At 41.0% G+C, this 18,893-nt stretch overlaps 1 protein-coding gene across 1 annotated transcript in view; it reads right to left on the bottom strand.

The window, feature by feature from the left end:
• Positions 1 to 18,596, bottom strand: part of NRDE2 (NRDE-2, necessary for RNA interference, domain containing) — a 30,671-nt gene extending 12,075 nt beyond the window's left edge. The window contains exons 1-6 of the mRNA XM_063439491.1: positions 18,487 to 18,596; positions 13,205 to 13,313; positions 9,056 to 9,229; positions 7,474 to 7,617; positions 5,486 to 5,936; positions 3,098 to 3,503 (exon numbers count right to left, since the gene is read on the bottom strand). Coding sequence (XP_063295561.1) covers positions 3,098 to 3,503; positions 5,486 to 5,936; positions 7,474 to 7,617; positions 9,056 to 9,229; positions 13,205 to 13,313; positions 18,487 to 18,553 — 1,351 coding nt within the window. The 5' untranslated portion in view covers positions 18,554 to 18,596. The remainder of the gene's footprint in view (positions 1 to 3,097; positions 3,504 to 5,485; positions 5,937 to 7,473; positions 7,618 to 9,055; positions 9,230 to 13,204; positions 13,314 to 18,486) is intronic.
• Between the last annotated feature and the right edge of the window lie 297 nt (positions 18,597 to 18,893).

The raw sequence follows: 18,893 nt of genomic DNA, 5'->3' as shown, positions 1-18,893 counted from the left end.
ATTAACTGTCACTGACCCTGCACATATATCCGCCCCCCCATTAGCATGCACTGACCCTGCACATATATACCCCCTCTATTAACATGCACTGATCCTGCACATATATACCCCCTCTATTAACATGCACTGATCCTGCACATATATACCCCCTCTATTAACATGCACTGACCCTGCACATATATACCCCCTCTATTAACATGCACTGACCCTGCACATATATACCCCCTCTACTAACATGCACTGACCCTGCACATCTATACCCCCTCTACTAACATGCACTGACCCTGCACATATATCCCCCCCATTAACATGCACTGACCCTGCAAATATATATCCCCTCTACTAACATGCACTGACCCTGCACATATATATCCCCTCTATTAACATGCACTGACCCTGCACATATATTCCCCCTCTATTAAAATGCACTGATCCTGAACATATATACCCCCTCTTCTAACATGCACTGATCCTGCACATATATTCCCCCTCTATCAAAATGCACTGATCCTGAACATATATACCCCCTCTTCTAACATGCACTGACCCTGCACAGATTTTTATTTTAAAAAAAGGCACTGACCCAACACCCTTTTATTAACATGCACTGACTCTGTGCACAAATACCCACCTCTACTGACTCCACAAATAACTCCCTACATCAACATGAACTGACCCAGCACACAAACAAGCTCCTATCGGCATGTACTGACCCTGTGCACAAATACACTCCTGTGTTTACATGTCCAACTCCGATTCACTCCCTTTATTTACACTTACTGACCCTACCCTCCACACAAATCCATCCCCTGCATCCCCCTAACTTCTGACACAAACACATCCGTGCCCTCATACACACTGGCCTTCTACTCACATACATCCCTACAATCACATACTCGGATTTTTGCCCCTTACCTTATATAGTCACACTCTTAACAATTATTAAAACTCCACTGCTTACAAAAATGCACCCAATGTGTATTCCTACACATTCACTCTAAACTACATGCAAACACTCCTCTGCATTCACACACACTCAAACCTCATGCAATTATACATGCTGACCCCTGATACTGAAAGGTTATAAACAAATGTTAATAAAAGCAATATACAATGGTGCAGTGAGTACATTTTAAAGCCGTTTAATGACAGACTATCAATTTTGAGTCCCTATAAGAGGTCACACATAATGTCTTGCCACCTGTCAATATGTAAGTGGGTTTAGAAAATGTAAAAAGAAAGCAGTTGCCTTTGCAAGACACTAGGTGGCACATTTTATTTCCATTCTCTCTCTCTTTTTTTTTTTTTTAGGGTTACTCCAATGTCCATGGCCACTTCTGCTTTGAGAAGTGGTCACGGTGATAAGAATCTGTGTAATGTAATGTATAACGCTGGACATGCAGAGACATTTACAGTTTTGAAATCCTCATACTAAGCCTAAAATCTGAACTATATTATCAGCCCATTGGCACAAACCTGTTTACCCTCACAGAGGCATCTTGGCATAAGTTGAGCCTGACAGTGCTTGAATCTGACGTGCATAACCCATGTAATGCTCCCTCTGCGGCCTTCAGGAGCACTTGAGGTGGAGGAGGCGGACGATCCACTGCCTGGGTCTGGCAAGCATCAGATTAAGAACCCTGTCCCCCCCCCCCCCCCCCCCTCTCTGCAAACTGTGTAATACAGTATCATAGGAAGCTGAGGCCTATGGATTTAAAGTGGCCGCCGTGACTAGGCCTGCAGATCTGGGTCTCTACACGGTGCTGCTAATCCACATTAACCCACTACTCCAGGCCTTTGTGCCCAATTCTGGGCGAAGCTGAGGGCTCAGATATCCACCTCTACTCCCATCAGTCAAAGCAGTGCATCCGGGAGCCATGTGGCCAACCATTGCTCATGTGGCCAGCGCTGGATGACTCAGAGAAAGGCGCAGGAGACCACAACATAAACACTGAGTGAAGGTGAGAAGAGCTCGGAGGCCACAACTGACACGCACACCTACCATGGCGCCCCACACGGATCCTGTGACTACTTGTGAGGAGTGGTTTAAAATTCTTGGAACATTCTGATATGTTTAGATTCCATTTCCCCGTCTTTTCACTCTGCTGGCATCTGTTGTTCTAGGGTAGGACTTTCAGACCAGTCCACATCTGCCTTCATGGACACCACTTAAGTCACCCATCAGGCCCATGGTCCTTTAATATTGTTTGACTCACATTGTATAAACACATTATTGTATATATAAGCCCTGTGACCAGTTCATTAAAACAGTATGTGTTTCAAGAACACTAGGTACTTTGTAGCATCAGTTGGAAATGAGAAAGAGCTGCTACTTGTCTAGTTTGATCCTGCTGAACGTGTGCCTGCTAAGAACATACCCCGGCTTAGGGACAAACACTGCCGTGGGGTTTCCTGGTGCTCAAAACGTTGTGAACACCATTAATGGGACAAGTTCTCAAGCTGAGAACGATTCCTCCTGTTCCAGTTACAGAAGGAGAAATGAAAAAGCCACAGAAGGACAGAGTGTAGGAGGAAGACCGAATTCACCTCCCATTTTAATTATGTATATATCGGCCATTTTGAGAATAATGAAAACAATAATCTAAGCTGTCCTAAGTGCACAAGAGAGTTGACATGGGAGTTTCTATTCCCCTTTTTGTTTCTTTCTTCTTCTCCTCTCACACCATTCTCATTCTACTTCTCTTCTTCCTTTGCCACTCCATCCACCTCTTTCCATACTTTCTCTCGTAGAGGCGCAGACTAGAGAATTATCTTCCCCACACAAAAGGAATTTCAGTACTAGACTACTGTGTGTGGCTACTTTATAACCGGAATAGTGTTATGTTCTAGGTGTTACTGTGCTACTACTAACTCGTTTTTCCTGCTTGTTTCTAAATTATTTGTATTTGATGCAAAATACTAAAATAAAGATTTTCAAAACAAAACAAAAATACACTAAAATCTAAGCCACTTCTTGGACCACAGAGAAGCTGATAAGAAATTGATATATATTTATACAACAGGCATATTGCAAACAGAAAGGTTAATATTGGATAGTCATACTCCTTGCCCCCTCTTCCCATACAGCAATACGTACCGTACATGCTGCGCTCCGTTTCTGCCAAGGCTGGGTGAGAATGCATGCAGCCATCTTGCACTGCAGCTAAGGTGCTGATGCACTTTCCATAGATGCCATTCACCTTGGATACCGAGAAGGAGCTGAACTGGCTTTGGGAGAACAGAAGGTATTTCTGCCAGAGCTGTGGGTCATTAGGGTGCAGGAAAACAAGCTTTTTCCATTCCTTCTGCAGAGCTGCCGCTTCCCAAAACTCCTCGCACAGTTTGAGCCTGGAAAGCTTTAGCTCCGTACTGCCTGGGTTGCTCTCGATTGCTCGTTCTAGGATGGATAACTTCTTCTCCAGAATTAGCTTTACTGACATGCGGTGACTACCCAACTCTCCCTCGCTAGTGGAATACATGCTCGGGTGTCTAATTAGTTCATCCTTCAGGGGACAGGAAGAGAAATTTAAATTCAAGAAAGCCATGCACATATACACAGGATAGATAGATATATATATATATACTCACTCATTCCAGCACAGATATCACTATTGTTAAAATTAAAATGTACCTCATATGCCCTATACACTTGGGTAATGTTTCCCTTTAAAAACCCTCTGACCATGTAATTTATTTCTCAAATTTGTTTTCAAATTTTTTTTTTTTTTTTTAAGTATTTTCATTTTCTTTGCCAGCAGGGATAAGGGATAGCATGGGATAGCAATGCAAAGAAACATAAATAAAGTGCAAGTCAGTGGAAATTGCGGGATGCAAAAAATGATACCAGTAGTTGCTGCACACCTACCACAGACCGACATGCGCAAAATCTGGTGATAGGGTTAAACCTGTTGCAGATGCTTCCAATGAAGTTGTAGAACAAGGTGACCTTCAGCTGAGTTATGTAGGGGATAATGTCTGTCCTACATTGCAGTTGGGAAACATAGGGGCTTCCTTATTTAAAGACACAAAGTGACTATTGCTGAAAATTCACAGTAAGAGTGAACTCTGGAAATAGGATCCATCGGTTCTATGGTCTCAACACGAATGTTCTCTGGTGCATCACTGAATAAGGAGGAGTCACAAATGAACCAATAGTAAATCCAAAAAAGCAAAACCAGAGGACAACACGGTAAATTATGCAATTAAAAGGCTATTTTTATTGAGCAAGAGAATGTGGAAAACCACAGATCAATACAACGTTTCGGTCGTATACATGACTAAGGCTACGGCCGAAACGTTGTATTGATTTGTGGTTTTCCACAATCTCCGGCTCAATAAAAATAGCCTTTTAATTGCATTATCTACCGTACCACCTTTAGATTTTGCTTTCTTGAATTTACTATCTAGGTCAGGAGTAGGCAATATTTGGCAATCCAGATGTTCTGGATTATATCTCCCCTGATGCTTTGTCAGCAATAAGGCTGTAAGCGCCTTATGGGAGATGTAGTCCACAACATCTGGAATGCTGAAGGTTGCATGATTGTGGTAGAGCCTCCTAAAGCCTGACAGTCGTTCTCCAATGGCAAATGAACTAAACCATCATTATTGCCTTCGCAACACATCTAGCACAGTTATGAAACAACAACAACCTAAAAATGAAAACACAATGTGTACCTGTACCATCGGTATTCTAAAATCAAGTGTATGTAATAGAGGATCTAACAAATCTTACAAAACATTGCAATATCTCTTGAAAACCTTCAGCATGTCCAATAGGCTCTACCATATACTGCAGTGATTATGGTGCTTGGAGTATTCTATTAACATATTTTAATGTAGGCAACACCTGATATTTTAACACCTATAAATAGTGTCGGTTTACATGGAACTTATGGTGTAGAAGGTGAGAGGGCTCCTTAATAACAGATATGTATTGCCACCAAATGTCAGACAAATGACATTTCCCATATTTAATTTTTATTAAGTTAATGGTGGTAGGGGTAGATGACTAAGGAGTGGCTACACTACAAAAACAGTTGCAGATCCCTTGAATAGTCTTCCAGAAAGCTTGGTATGTGCAGAAAACTATCACAGCGAAGGAACTGAAGAATGCGGGGGATGTCTACAAGTGTAACACCGTAAAGGAGTTCACAAATGCTCTGTGTATAAGGCTATTCTTAAGGGCAAATCAGTAAATAGACTTCATTATAGTAAAAAATAGGAGTAGGCAACCTTTGGCACTCCAGATGTTCTGGACTACATCCCCTTTGATGCTTTGCCAGCAATAAGGCTGTAAGAGCCTTATGGGAGATGTAGTCCACAACATCTGGAACGCTGAAGGGTGCATGATTGTAGTAGAGCCTCCTAAAGCCTGACAGCCGTTCTCTAGCTGCCAATGAAATAAACTATCATGATTATCTTCTCAACACATCTAGCACGGTTATCAAACAACAACCTAAAAATGAAAACACTGTGCCCACTCCACCTGAAAAGAGACAAACTCCATCCATGTCTGGATATCCCCAGGGGCTTCTCGTATCTTTTTATTATAATCCTCGATTTTCGTGAGAACACCCGTGTCTCTAGGCGCCAGCTGAGGTTCATCAGTTTTCAGACCACCTTTGCCTTCCAACCACAAAGCTGTAGAGGCATCATATACACCAAGTGGATTTACCCAGCTGGTAGGAATACTGGAGCTAGTTGAAACAGCCTGGCCTGTGGGTTCCATAGGGATAAAAGCTGCCATTTCTGGGGACGCATTATTCCTAACGCACCCAACATGTTCCCCTTCGCACTGGAAGTTGCGCACTGCATTTTTGGTATAGTAGCGTTCAGTTTTTTTGTGCACTTTTGCCTTTTTAGAAGATGAATTATCCCAGATAATCTGTTGCTTCCTGGGATTAATCCCTAGGCAGGAATTTCCTCTACGCCGGTAACTGGAAACAGAACAAACCAGTTGGTTAGAAATTACATTTCACGGGCACTCTAGGCACTATAGCAACTTAAGTTGGAGCCTCCGGCATTGTCATTCTGTTCAGTGCTGAAATCCTTTCTAATGGTTTAACGATCAACAAAAGGGTTAAATACACCCATTGCTGGTATGAAGTGGTATGGCTAAGGCAAGAGTACCTTAGACACATCTAAACTGGGAACCAGGAAAACTTAAATGCTTTGTGTCTGTATTATTCCTCCGCCAACGTTGACAGTGCTGCTTTAAAACAGCTGGTAGTGCACGTTCTGACATAAGCAACAGAATAAAATGAACACTAATACAAATAAAATTATTGAGATTTCAAGATAATAGGTCAAATTAGACCTGAGCACACAATCTGCTTATTGAAATTGTAAATTAAAACTTTGTGATATACAGCCAAGCTGCTGATCGTTTGCATAATTCATTAAATCAAATCAAGTGTTTCCTTTCTCTAAGAGAACCATTTAATAAATGCTAGGTCTTTTATGATATTAAAAAGAAGATACATAAAAATACAGACAACATTTAAGATGATACTTTATATTGCGTTTAATGAAATTCTGTCGGAGCTGCCTGGTGGTTTCATTCTGGTAAATTACTGCACAGGCTGAATTTAGCAGGGGACATTTGGGGAGAATCAATCTATATTTTACAGGAAACAGGGGCAAAACATAACTTTAAACAGAACTAAGTTTCATTTCGCAGTCTGTACCAGAACGGTAAGCAAATGCACGGATTTTATAAATTTAGAAACAGTCACCTGTCAGTCAATTTTTGGCATACAGTTCAATAGCAATAACACAGCAAATATGACGAACATTGGCTGACGTAGATTGTAGTTGTGAAGATTATATTTGTGCACTTAAGACTGCAAGTGTCTCACACATTGTCAGGGGATCACAGGAATGAATTAACTCCAGATGTTACTCCATTTATAGTAGATGTTCCTTGCACTGGGAGACACAGAACTGCTTCACAAGGAGGGCCAACTGTACAGGACTTGAGGTAGGATTGAATTGATGGTAGGTGTTACAGCAAGTGTAACATCCACACATCTTACATTGTGGTAGTGCTCTCAATACGAGGAGGGGTAAGTATTGAATCAATGGGTTCTCACACAATACAGTCCATTTTTTTAAATCTTTCTCATATATTCATTGCTCAAGAAACCGTGCACTGGAAACTTTAAAGATTTACTCATCAACCTCAACAGGAAAAGTAATGATAGTCTACAATTGTTTTTGCTGCAGTCACGTCACGTGCAAACTGAGCCATGAAGGGTAGGGTAGCTTTAGAAAAGTAGTGGAATTTGTTGTCACTATATTAAAATTACACTCCAAGTAACAAAACTACTGCATCTTAATGAAGTGCTTTGGACGCTAAAATATTGGCAAATGTAAATATTGTTTTTTGTGAGAGTGTTCCCCTAAAAATAAAATTCATGTTATTTTTTTGGAGTTACTTTGATTGTCTTTCAAGGTTTAGTGCGGACTCCTCACCTTGCTATGTCTCCTCGGTAAAGCGATTTATATTCCCAATTCGCAGGGTCAGCTTTCTTATCAATTCTGAATGTCTCCTCTGTCACAGACTGAGCTTCATCCAGCCATACCCAGCGGCCAGTGTCTGATATCGGAGTGTCCTGCCTGCAAGGAAGATACATTTACCAGAGATAATTAGTAGAGAACATCACGGCACATGATAATTAGCAGAGAACATAATGGTGCATTAATCTGGCAATAAGTATTTAAAACTGAGTAGTCTGCAAGCGCACTTAACATAGAAGGGGTTAAATAAGAGCTGAGCCACAGCAGGACTGGCAATTGGCCAGCCTGTATCTGCCAGATCAATAATTAATCCATCACCTACACATAAGTTACAATGGCCACTTTCCAATATCCCATCCGTAAAACATTAACATGTGCATATATCTTTAGTCCTGCAGTGGAAGGTGCATTTTTTTTTTTTTTTTAAATGCCCTGCTTCAATTAAAGGGACAAAACTACTATATCTCAATGCAGTGATTTTGGTACATAGATTGAGCCTCTTTTCTTTGGAAATGTAAAACAATGCCATTTCAGAGAAGAAGCAATATTTATATTTTGCACAAAACATGCTGCTAGTGGGTGTCAGACAGATAGCCACTAGATATACTGTTTCCTTAAGACCTTCAAATATGGTGTCATGAGTCGTCATCACACACAGCATGACTGTGCTGATTACATCCATTGCTTCTCAAGAAGCACTGGAGTCAATACTTTACTAAGAGAAGCATTAGACTGGCACATAACAGAGTTTGCCACGCATGCGCCTATTTTGGTTAGAGATCATAATACCTGATGATGCCACGTAAGAAGGAGCAACTACAGAGAGGAGACAGTCTCAGTGCTGGATTAAAAGTGAGTTTTTAGTACCCTTTTTAAAACAGAGGTGGACCCTGGATCTAAAAACAATAGTGAATATACACACAGACAAACAAAGGCTAAACAACATATATAGGAAACATTATGTTAAAGGGACATTATACTCCCCAGAACCACTACAGCTTAAAGCAGTGGTTCTGGTGTCTATAACCTGTACCTGCAGAGAAAATGCAGTTTTTACATTGCTGCCTAGGTACACCTATAGTGTCAGTCACTCAGGTGCTTCCTGGGTCAGTGCTGCAGAGTGTGTCCCCAAACCCTGCATGGAGGCACTGAACGTTCCTCGTGGAGTAGTATGACTATGAGGAAATGCTGATTACCACAATGCCACGTTTGCGCAATAGCCTCCCAATGTTTTCCTGGATTGGCTGAGATAATCAAACTGATAAGCTCAGTCATAGAGGCGGGGCCAGCAGCGGTGAGACCGGCATGACATGGAAAAACAAGTGTGTAAAAACGCCTTTCCAATGCGATCAGAGGGAGCCGGTCACCTAAATAGTTAAACACTATGTCAGGAATACATGTTTGTATGACTGACACTATAGTGTTCCTTTAATTACACAACCACCATATCATCTGCATGAAAGAAGTACTTATAATTCTCTGCATATACTCCCCACTCTCTGAATAAAATTCATTGCTCTCCCTTCTAATAGTTTACCGCTCATCTGTAAACTTCCTTGTCCCATCTGTGGATTCTTTGTCACTGCTACTGATATCATCATCGGGCTTCTTTTTCTTCTTAGATTTTTTTTTCTTTTTCTTCTTTTTCTTCTTTCCTCCTGCCTTTGATTCAGTCTGACTATCTGCAGACAGCTCCGATGGAGACCGACTCCTGCGGGGAGAAATGATACATTCTGTAAAGAACAGCAGAAAAGAATCAACAGAAACCACTTGAAAATGTACTGCAGAGATTGTGCCTTTCAGGCGTTATTTGTTCTTAGCAAGTGTCCATTTGTTATAACCCTAGTTTACTAGGAGGTACAGGTTGATTAAGTGACATTAATTCACTGAACAGAGAAATCAAGGGGAAAACAAAAAACAAATACATTGCCAACTCAGCTAGTAAGGCAGGGCTTGACAAATTTGCTTTGAATCTTGGAGTCAGCTAAAAAAGGATTTTTTTTTTTAATCTTACAAAGCTTTATTTTAATGACAAAAATAAAATTCTTAAAAGGGACACTACAGACAACAAGACCACTGCAGATTAATCCTAGTCCCTTTTCAAAGTAAACACTGCCTTTTCAGGGAAAAAGCAGTGTTTACATTGCTGCCTAGTGATACCTCTAGTGGCAGTCACTCAGAAGACCACGAAAGTGCTTCCTAGCTCAGTGATGCACAGTGTGCAGCATCTACATTCAGCGCCTGCACGTTTTGCATGGAGGCACTGAACGTTCCCAATAGAGATGCATTGATTCAATGCATCTCTGAGATGCTGATTGGCATAGCAGTTTGCAGGGAATGCGCAATAGCTTCCCAATGGGAGTAGAGCGGGAAGATCACAGCTCAGTCGCCACGTGCCTACAGTACGTGCAGCCAGCCACCCGCTCCCGAGGGAATGGATTGACAAATCCCAAACACCAGGCCAGCTATCCTGGTCGCCAAGGCGACCTGGAATTTGTTTAGCCGTCTAGTGAGGCCCAATATTTGCATCTCAAAAAAAGTAAAAGGGTGTACAATTTGCATAATAATAATAATAATAATAATATATAAGACAATATTCACAATAATGTATGTAATTTTCAAAATGGAAACCTCCCAGATACAACAAACAGTCTTGCTTTTTTTCTGTGCCTCCCCTATTCCACGTGAGTCTCTGACATGTTTGCTTGTTGATAAAGTTTTTGGACTGTGACTTTGGACACAGATGACTTCCGTTTTGACACATCTGAATGGATACTTGCTGGCACACAAGGAAACTTTACTATCACCAGCAATTATGTGCATTTATATACAATTGCTGTTTAAAGGATCCCACAGAACTTTCCTATATATTCCGTAAGCCCACTACAATACAATAATAAATACATTTCTATTTTATACAGACTGGCCCTACTTGTTTAGTGTTTGAACAGGAGCTGGACTTTGGGTTCTGTAGAAATATCTAACAGATTGGACTGTTCTGTAGAGTTCACTAGAATTAAATATAACTGTCTTACTTTGTAGGAGTGATACCTGGAGGTTCTAAAAATAAAAAGGTCCTTGCAGCCTGGAAAGATATTGTTAGTGACCAGACCATTTTTCAATTTTCTTACTGTTAGGGCCTGGGCTCTTTTTACATTTCTGCAGTGTTTGTGTTTAGCTGTAATTTTCTTCTTACTCATTTACTGTACCCACACATATTATAAACGGTTTTTCTCGCCATTAAATGGTCTTTCTAAAGATATAATTATTTTCAAATCATATAATTTACTATAAAAAATGTTTTTATAAAATATGATGAAAAAATGGGAAAAAAAACAGCTCAGACAGTCCCCCTGCTGTCAGCTCCTAGAGTCCTATTGCGGTGATGTGATCATGGTGATCACATGGCGCTGGAGGGCCATGGTGGCCGGAGCTGCTATAGGGGGACTTCTGGGGTCTCTGGCAGTCCTCCCTGACCGTGATCGCCGTGGCTCGTCGGTCCAGGGCTCCTATTTGTCATGGACGTCCTTAATGACCGTTTTTTGTCGGACGTACCTAGTTCGCCCTTGGTCGTTAAGGAGAAATTATACATAGATATATATATATATAATTTAATTCTAAGTGTATTTTGATATAAATATATATATGCTAATATCAAAATACAGTGAGAATAAAATTACATTTATATATAATTTTTAAAAAATTTTACAAATTATTTTTACAGTTTATTTTTAATTAGAGAGAGAGAGATACACACACACATTATATATAGATATAATATATGTCAGTTCAGGCAGTCCCCCTGCTGTCAGCACAATGGACACCTACGGGGGCCATGTGACCACTCTTTTAGAGCAGTCACAGGGCCCCTGGGGGTCCTAAATTTAAGAGAGGGGACTCTCTGGGCTCAGTCCAAAGAGTCCCCTGAGAGAAGAAAACCGATCGCCAGCGGGGGAACAGCTGTGATCGGTAAGTACATGGGGAGGGGAGGAGGGAGGGGTAAATTTATTTATTTTTAAACAATTACTGAGTGCCTCGACCCCTCAGGGCACTCAGTAAAGGTAAGAGCATCTGAAGCCTGTGGATGGCTTCAGATGCTCTTCCCTACGCTGCCGGGCAGCACGTGCGGCAAACCCGGAAGTGATCGCACTGGGGGGGCAATCACTCGGGTACCCGGTAGTGTAGGGGGGTATTACACAATGCCTCGATATCAAGGCATCGTGTAATACCATAAGAGCGTCTGGAAGCGATCACGATCGCTTCCAGCGCTCAAATTTACTGCGGACGTATCAGGTACGTCCGCGGTCATAAAGGACCATTTTTTGTCGGACGTACCTGATACGTCCGCGGTCCTTAAGGGGTTAAAACCCCTAACAGCCAGCAAAAAATTCAATGAGAGCTTTACTGCTCATATGTTTTTATATACATTATCCCTATATGGATGATTACTCTAAAGGGACAATAAGAGCCCAGTGGATCCCAGGTAATAAGTCAGAACATATGACTATTTAATAATATATCTATGCAATTAAATCTAAGATAGACACACACACACTATGGACAAAAGTATTAGGATAATTGACCATTACACCAACAGGAACTTTTATGACATTGCATTCTAAATACATAGACATTAATATGAAGTTGGTGGCCCCATGGCAGCTATAACAGATTCCACTCTTCTGGGAAGGCAGTCCACAAGATCTTGGAGTGTTTCTGTGGAAATTTTGCACATTCATCTAGTAGAGCACTGGTGAGGACAGGAACAAATGTTGGAAGAGAAGCCCTGACTCACAATCTCCATTCCAGTTCATCCCAAAGTTGTTTTATGGAGTTGAACTCAGGGCTCTGTGTGGGTCAGTCAAGTTCTTCCACACCAAACTCACAGTTTTTGTGCCGATATTAATGCCAGTGGAAGTTTGGAACTCTTCAGCTATGGAATCAGCAGACCACTGGTGACTTTTACACACAATGCGCCTTACCACTCAGTGACTTTACGCAGTATTCCACTTCGTGGCTGAGGTGCTGCTGTTCCTAAACGCTTCACTTTCCAATAATACCACCTTTTAGTTCACTGTAGAATATCTAGCAGGAATGTAATTTCAAACTGGCTTATTGCAAAGGTGGCATCCTATCCCAGTACAATGCTTGAATTCACTATGATGTTCAGAACTACCCATTTTTCCCCCACAAATGTTTGTAAATGCAGACTGCATGGCTAGGTGCTTGATTTGATACACCTGTGGCAATCGGTCTGATTGAAACACATGAGTTCAATAGTTAAGAGCTGTGTCACAATACGTTTGTCCATAGTGTGTGTGTGTACATATATATATATATATATATATATATATATATATATATATATAAAAATAAATAAAAATAGATATAGAGTTATGCATGTTGAGCATTTTATTTTTTATTTTTTTTTAAGTGTAACAAGCTGTATATTTTTAAAACCATTTTTCTGAAATTCCAGGACCAAAAAACATGGGAATCCCAATGAAATACGACAAACAGAAATGCTGTGTAGGCCGAGCATTACAGGAGTTTAATCTCCTAAAATCCTCACTTGAATAAACAATAAAATTGAACTGAACAACTCCTCATCATTCTTTGCTATATTTCAGGCAGGGTGCAATAAAAGCATGCACGGTTCATCCTTTGTGTAATAATGGTGCGCTACCTGGATATGGGGGTCACAGGTTGAGAGGGGAGTGCAGCCTGCAGTGCGCGTTGGTGCAGTGACAAGGCATCCTCGGTGCAGAAGCTTTTGTTGCTGAGCCAATCCAACTCTGCAGATGTAGGAGGGGAAGAAGAAGAGATCAATAATATGACATCACAAAGCTCTTAAAAACCGCAGATCTATTTGGCCTAGGACAATGTCCCAAATGTCATAACTCTCTCCCCCCCCCCCCCTTTTTGTGCTATTTAACCCTTCAAAGTCATACCCCACTTCCTTCAGTGGTTTTTGCTGTTATCTCACTGTCTGTCTGGTACCTGTAATAAAATGCTATTTGCACCAAATAAGCCATAAAACTCACTCAACTGCCAATACATAGTTTTACTTATTGAAAGACAGAGATCGACGAAGAGCACTTTCAACAGAAGCCAATTTTTACAGTTTTGGGATCTGTGATTATCTAAGGAACTAAAAGCGTGGGTCAAAAAGGCAAGCAAAGATTAAAACAAAAACAAACAAAACTTGCCACAAATTAAAATGGTATCATTTGCAAAACCACTGTCATCTAAAAAAAAAAAAAAAAAAAATTAAAAAAAAACACCACACATAGTAAACATCTGTGACTAAACACTCCATACATTCTGTAGTGGTTATGGTTTCAGGAGTGCCCAGGTGCCCGTCCAAAGTAAATAGTCAGTTTGACACATTACCTGGATTCCACTAGGCATCTGCAACAACCTCTGCTGATGGAAGCTCTTTCCACTGAGCTAAGCTTTCCCCGAGTAGGACAGCACTCACTGGCACATTTCATGCCCTACATTTTGGCACAGAACTACTATGCTGTCAGAGTGTGTGTGTGTGAGAGCCTGCCAGAGTGTGTGTGTGTGTGAGAGCCTGCCAGTGTGTGTGTGCGTGTCATACAACTGAATCAGGAATTCAAGGCTGCATACTGCTCCCAGGGTGACTTTTTGTATTTTAATGCACTTTACAGCAGATATCGAATTTAATTTAAGAGGAAACTTCCCCTTTACAGGCGTTTTGGAGATTCCAATAAAAATGTAAAAATAAAAATCCACAAAATCAGCTATCGTAACTCATTGGGGGAAGATGTAACTGTCAACCAGGCCCTGACGAATGGGTAAAAAAATAAAATAAAAAAATAATCTTGTGTATAGAGTGCAGGATTTACATTTCTGAATACTGTGTAAAACAGTGAATAAAAGTACTCGGGACCATGCACAAGGAAACCCAAAACAGAAGCTTTCCCCAGAGTCCATTACGCCACCAAAACAAATTATGTGCACAATTATCATAATTAAATATGAAATTGCCATATGTAGGAACATTCCAGTATAAGGAATTTGCCTTTGTTTTAACTCTATCGTTGCCCTTAAAATACCAACAAATGACTAAAAGAGATAGATGACTTTATTAGCAGTTGCTAGAGTTAAGACGAGATCAGCTGCCCATGACTGCATTGCAAATCAAAGGCAAGAAAAACCCTGACACTCTGGTTTGCTGAGAGCCCACTGCAGAAGATGAATGAAGAATGCTGTTATGGGAAACATAGGCCAAACAAGAAATGTCATCTTCAATGTTGGATTTATTTCAGATTGTTCTTTACAATCAAAGAATGAGAATATGCTAGTATGATTAGCAATGGGTCACATGGAATATTCGAGACATTTTCAATATTCTACCAAACAGAATGCCCTTCTTTCTGTATACCCGTTAAAGAGACACTAGAGTCACCAGAACAACCACAGCTTATTGTATTTGTTCTAGTGAGTAATAATCATTGCCTGTGGGATTTTTGCAGTAAACACTGTCTTTTCAGAGAAAAATTAGTGTTTACATTACAGCCTTGTAGGGAATCGACTGATATAGATTGTTTAGAGCCGATACCGATAATCTGTGAACTTTCAGGCCGATAGCCGATAACCGATAACTTACCTATACTCTGTACATTTACCATTTAAAAAAAAAAAATTAACTAGTTCTACACAAATCTGCTGTTAACTGAACATGTTTATTATTGATTTATTTTTTTATTAAGGTAAATGCACATAACATACATGCCAGTCAGAATTTTTTATGTTTTCAAGAATATGTATGTGTGTGAAGTGGATGCAGTGAGAGTATGTGATTAGTGAATGCAGTGTGTATGTTTTTGTATAGTGGATGCAGTGTGTGTGTTTGTGTAGTGTGTGTTTGTGCAATGTGTATATAATGAATGCAAAGTGTGTGTGTGTGTGTGTGTGTGTAGTGTGTATATAGTGAATGCAGTGTGTGTTTGTGTAGTGTGTATATAGTGAATGCAGTGTGTGTTTGTGTAGTGTGTATATAGTGAATGCAGTGTGTATAGTGTGTGTTTGTGTAGTGTGTATATGGTGAATGCAGTGTGTTTGTGTAGTGTGTATATAATGAATGCAGTGTGTTTGTGTAGTGTGTATATAATGAATGCAGAGTGTGTAGTGTGTGTATAGTGAATGCAGAGTGTGTAGTGTGTGTATAGTGAATGCAGTGGGTTTGTGTATTGTGTGTATAATGAATGCAGAGTGTGTGTGTTTGTGTAGGTATGTAATGGGGGTAAAATGGAGGGAGAAAGGATTTTTTTTTTTTTTTAATAAAAAAAAATAAAAAAATCACATTTTGTTTTAGTCCCCGTTCCCTGCTTCTTACCTGGCCAGGGAGGCGGATATGGCATTCCCTGGGAGGCCCAGCACATTTACTCTTACTTACCTTCCCAGGAGCTCCCTTCAGCTTCCCTGTCTAACTCTCACGGCCTGTGTGCTGCTGTGGTAACCCGTAGCAACGCTCTGATGGCCGCGGGACATGCAAGAGTTAGACAAGGGAGCTGAAGGAAGCTGCTAGGAAGGTAAGTAAGAGTGTGCTGGGCCCCCCCCCAGGATCTTGACAGCGGCCCTGGTCTGCATTATCGGCAATATCGGTATCTTTATTGTCCGATACCGATATTGCTGAAAATACAGAATAACGGCCGATAATCGGTCAATCCCTATAGCCTAGTAATAAGTCCACTGGCCCCGCCTCAGATGGCTGCTAGAGGTGCTTCCTGGGGCAGTCCTGCCTCGTGTGTAGCACTGCCATTCAGTGTCTCCAACCTCTGCATGGAGACACTTAAAGGGACACTCCAGGCACCCAGACCACTTCTGCTCATTGGAGTGGTCTGGGTGCCAACTCCCACTACCCTTAACCCTGCAACTGTAATTATTGCAGTTTTTCATAAACTGCAATATTTACATTGCAGGGTTAACTCCACCTCTAGTGGCTGTCTATTAGACAGCCACTAGAGGTCACTTCCTTGTTTCTAGCACAGGTTTCCTGTGCTAGAGCGTCGCTGGACGTCCTCACGCTGTGTGAGGACCTCCAGCGTCGCTCTATTCCCCATAGGAAAGCATTGAAATGATTTTTCAATGCTTTCCTATGGGGAGACGTAATGCGCATGCGCGGCATTTCCGCGCATGCGCATTAGGTCTCCTCGGCCGGTGAGCGAGATTAGTCTCGCCCACCGGCCGACGTAATCACTAGGAGGAGCGTCGCGGAGGCGGAGACAGCGGCGAGGGACATCGCCGCTGTCCCAGGTAAGTGACTGAAGGGGTTTTCACCCCTTCAGTAACCGGGGATTGGTGGGTGGGAGGGAGAGGGACCCTCCAGTGCCAGAAAAACGGATCGTTTTTCTGGCACTGGAGTTTCCCTTTAACTTTCCTCATAGGGATACATTGATTCAATACATCTCTATGAGGAGACGCTGATTGGCCAGGGCGTGTTTGACTTGTGCAGGCTCTGCCCTTGATCTGCCTCCTTGACAGTTTCAGCCAATCCTATGGTAAAGCATTGTGATTAGCTCTGAGAATGACTTCTGATGATGTCAGCCAAGGAGGCAGATCAGAGTCAGAGAAAGCAGCTGCAAACTTGAATACAAGTAAGATTTTACTATATTTAGGGAGGCAAGGGAAGGCTAGATGGTGGTTTTAACACTATAGGGTCAGGAATATAGGTTTGTGTATCTCACAATCTACCAGAGTACAACACCAAGGTCTATGGAGGATCCCACTAGTACACAGGCGCTTACACATATTACATTGAACAACATAGGAACATAGAATGTGGTGGAAGATAAGAACCATTCGGCCCATCTAATCTGCCCAATTTTCTAAATACTTTCATTAGTCCCTGGCCTTATCTTATATCTGACCTTATGCCTATCCCATACATGCTTAAACTCCCTCACTGTGTTAACCTCTACAACTTCAGCTGGAAGGCTACTCCATGCATCCACTACCCTCTCAGTAAAGTAATACTTCCTAATATTTTTAAACCTTAAATTTTTTTTTTTTTTTAAATCAGAAAGTATTACTTTCCTGAGAGGGTAGAGAATGCATGGAATAGCCTTCCAGCTGAAGTGGTAGTGATTAACAAGATGATGCCTGAATCGCACAGCCGGAACTTGCCCCCAAACTTTGGGTAAATAAACTGTTTCAGAATGGTTGGTCGTCTTACTTGGAGTCTACCAGGAACACATCCCACCTTCACTCCTTCAGACAGAGAGCCGGAAACACTCTGTCTCAACTAAGTCCGGCGGTGCAAGGGGGGGGGGGGTGTATGTATATATATTAAACAATACACAAGATCCAGCGCACTCTCCTATCTACTAAACAGCAACTTCAATGTTCACAGATTTTATTAGTTTTGTTAAAAGTTTTTTCTAAAAACACCTAATCTAGGCAAAAAATAATGGGGATTTAGTTACATTATATGATCATACATTGCATAAGCCTGCCACAACGTCAATGTACCCCATCTTTGGCAGGTCCTACTCTCACAGTCTAATGTCTGCTCTTATGAGATTAACCACTTACTTGGGAAAAAATTCCATCTGAGGCTCTCTGCAGTACAAGGCTAAATAGGGACCTGAGATGAGGATATATATATATATATATATATATATATATATATGGATAAAAAGAAAAACTGTTCTTTAAAAAAGTAATATAATTATAAGGTGTTTACATAATTGCTGACATTAGGTTGATTAACACAACACATTATATTTGAGAAGACATAATTCAAGTGTGTGAAACCAGAAATTACATCTTATAAAAAAAAAAAGTTAAACATATTTGTAAGATTACAAAGCTGGTAGTCTGTGTTACAATCTATAGCAGTCACAGTAACATGAATGAGTATAGTAATATTCCATTATACTACCACCACACATATAAAATCATTATAAAGCCCCACAGAGCAGATCTGGCTATAGTTACCTGTTCTGACAGGAGTTGCATTATCATTACTAGAAGTAGACCCTGCAAATGCTGGAAACAGAGACATGTTTGCTTGTTATCAACAAACGCGTCGCATACTACATACGTCACGCATAGCTCCCACCGGACTCCATTAACCAGCATGCAGTTCGCTCTGTTAATCCTTGTGTTGCTCACAGTCGAGTCGCACTGCATGCTGGTAGCTGTAGTCCTCCGGGTTGTCTTACCAATTCAAAGTTTCCCCTGGTCTTTGCAGAGATTCTAAAATCAAACCAATTAATGAGTAAAGTTGTTACAGGAGAAGTTTTAAACTTTAGAAACGTTTGAAAAGGTCATATTATAAAGACCTGTCTTACTTAGAACGGATTCAAGTAACCACTCAATAAGCAGTCGTTGTAGTTACACAC

Source organism: Pelobates fuscus, chromosome 13, assembly GCF_036172605.1.
Source record: "Pelobates fuscus isolate aPelFus1 chromosome 13, aPelFus1.pri, whole genome shotgun sequence".
NCBI classification, from domain to species: domain Eukaryota; kingdom Metazoa; phylum Chordata; class Amphibia; order Anura; family Pelobatidae; genus Pelobates; species Pelobates fuscus.
This window is presented reverse-complemented; position numbering and strand designations above follow the sequence as displayed.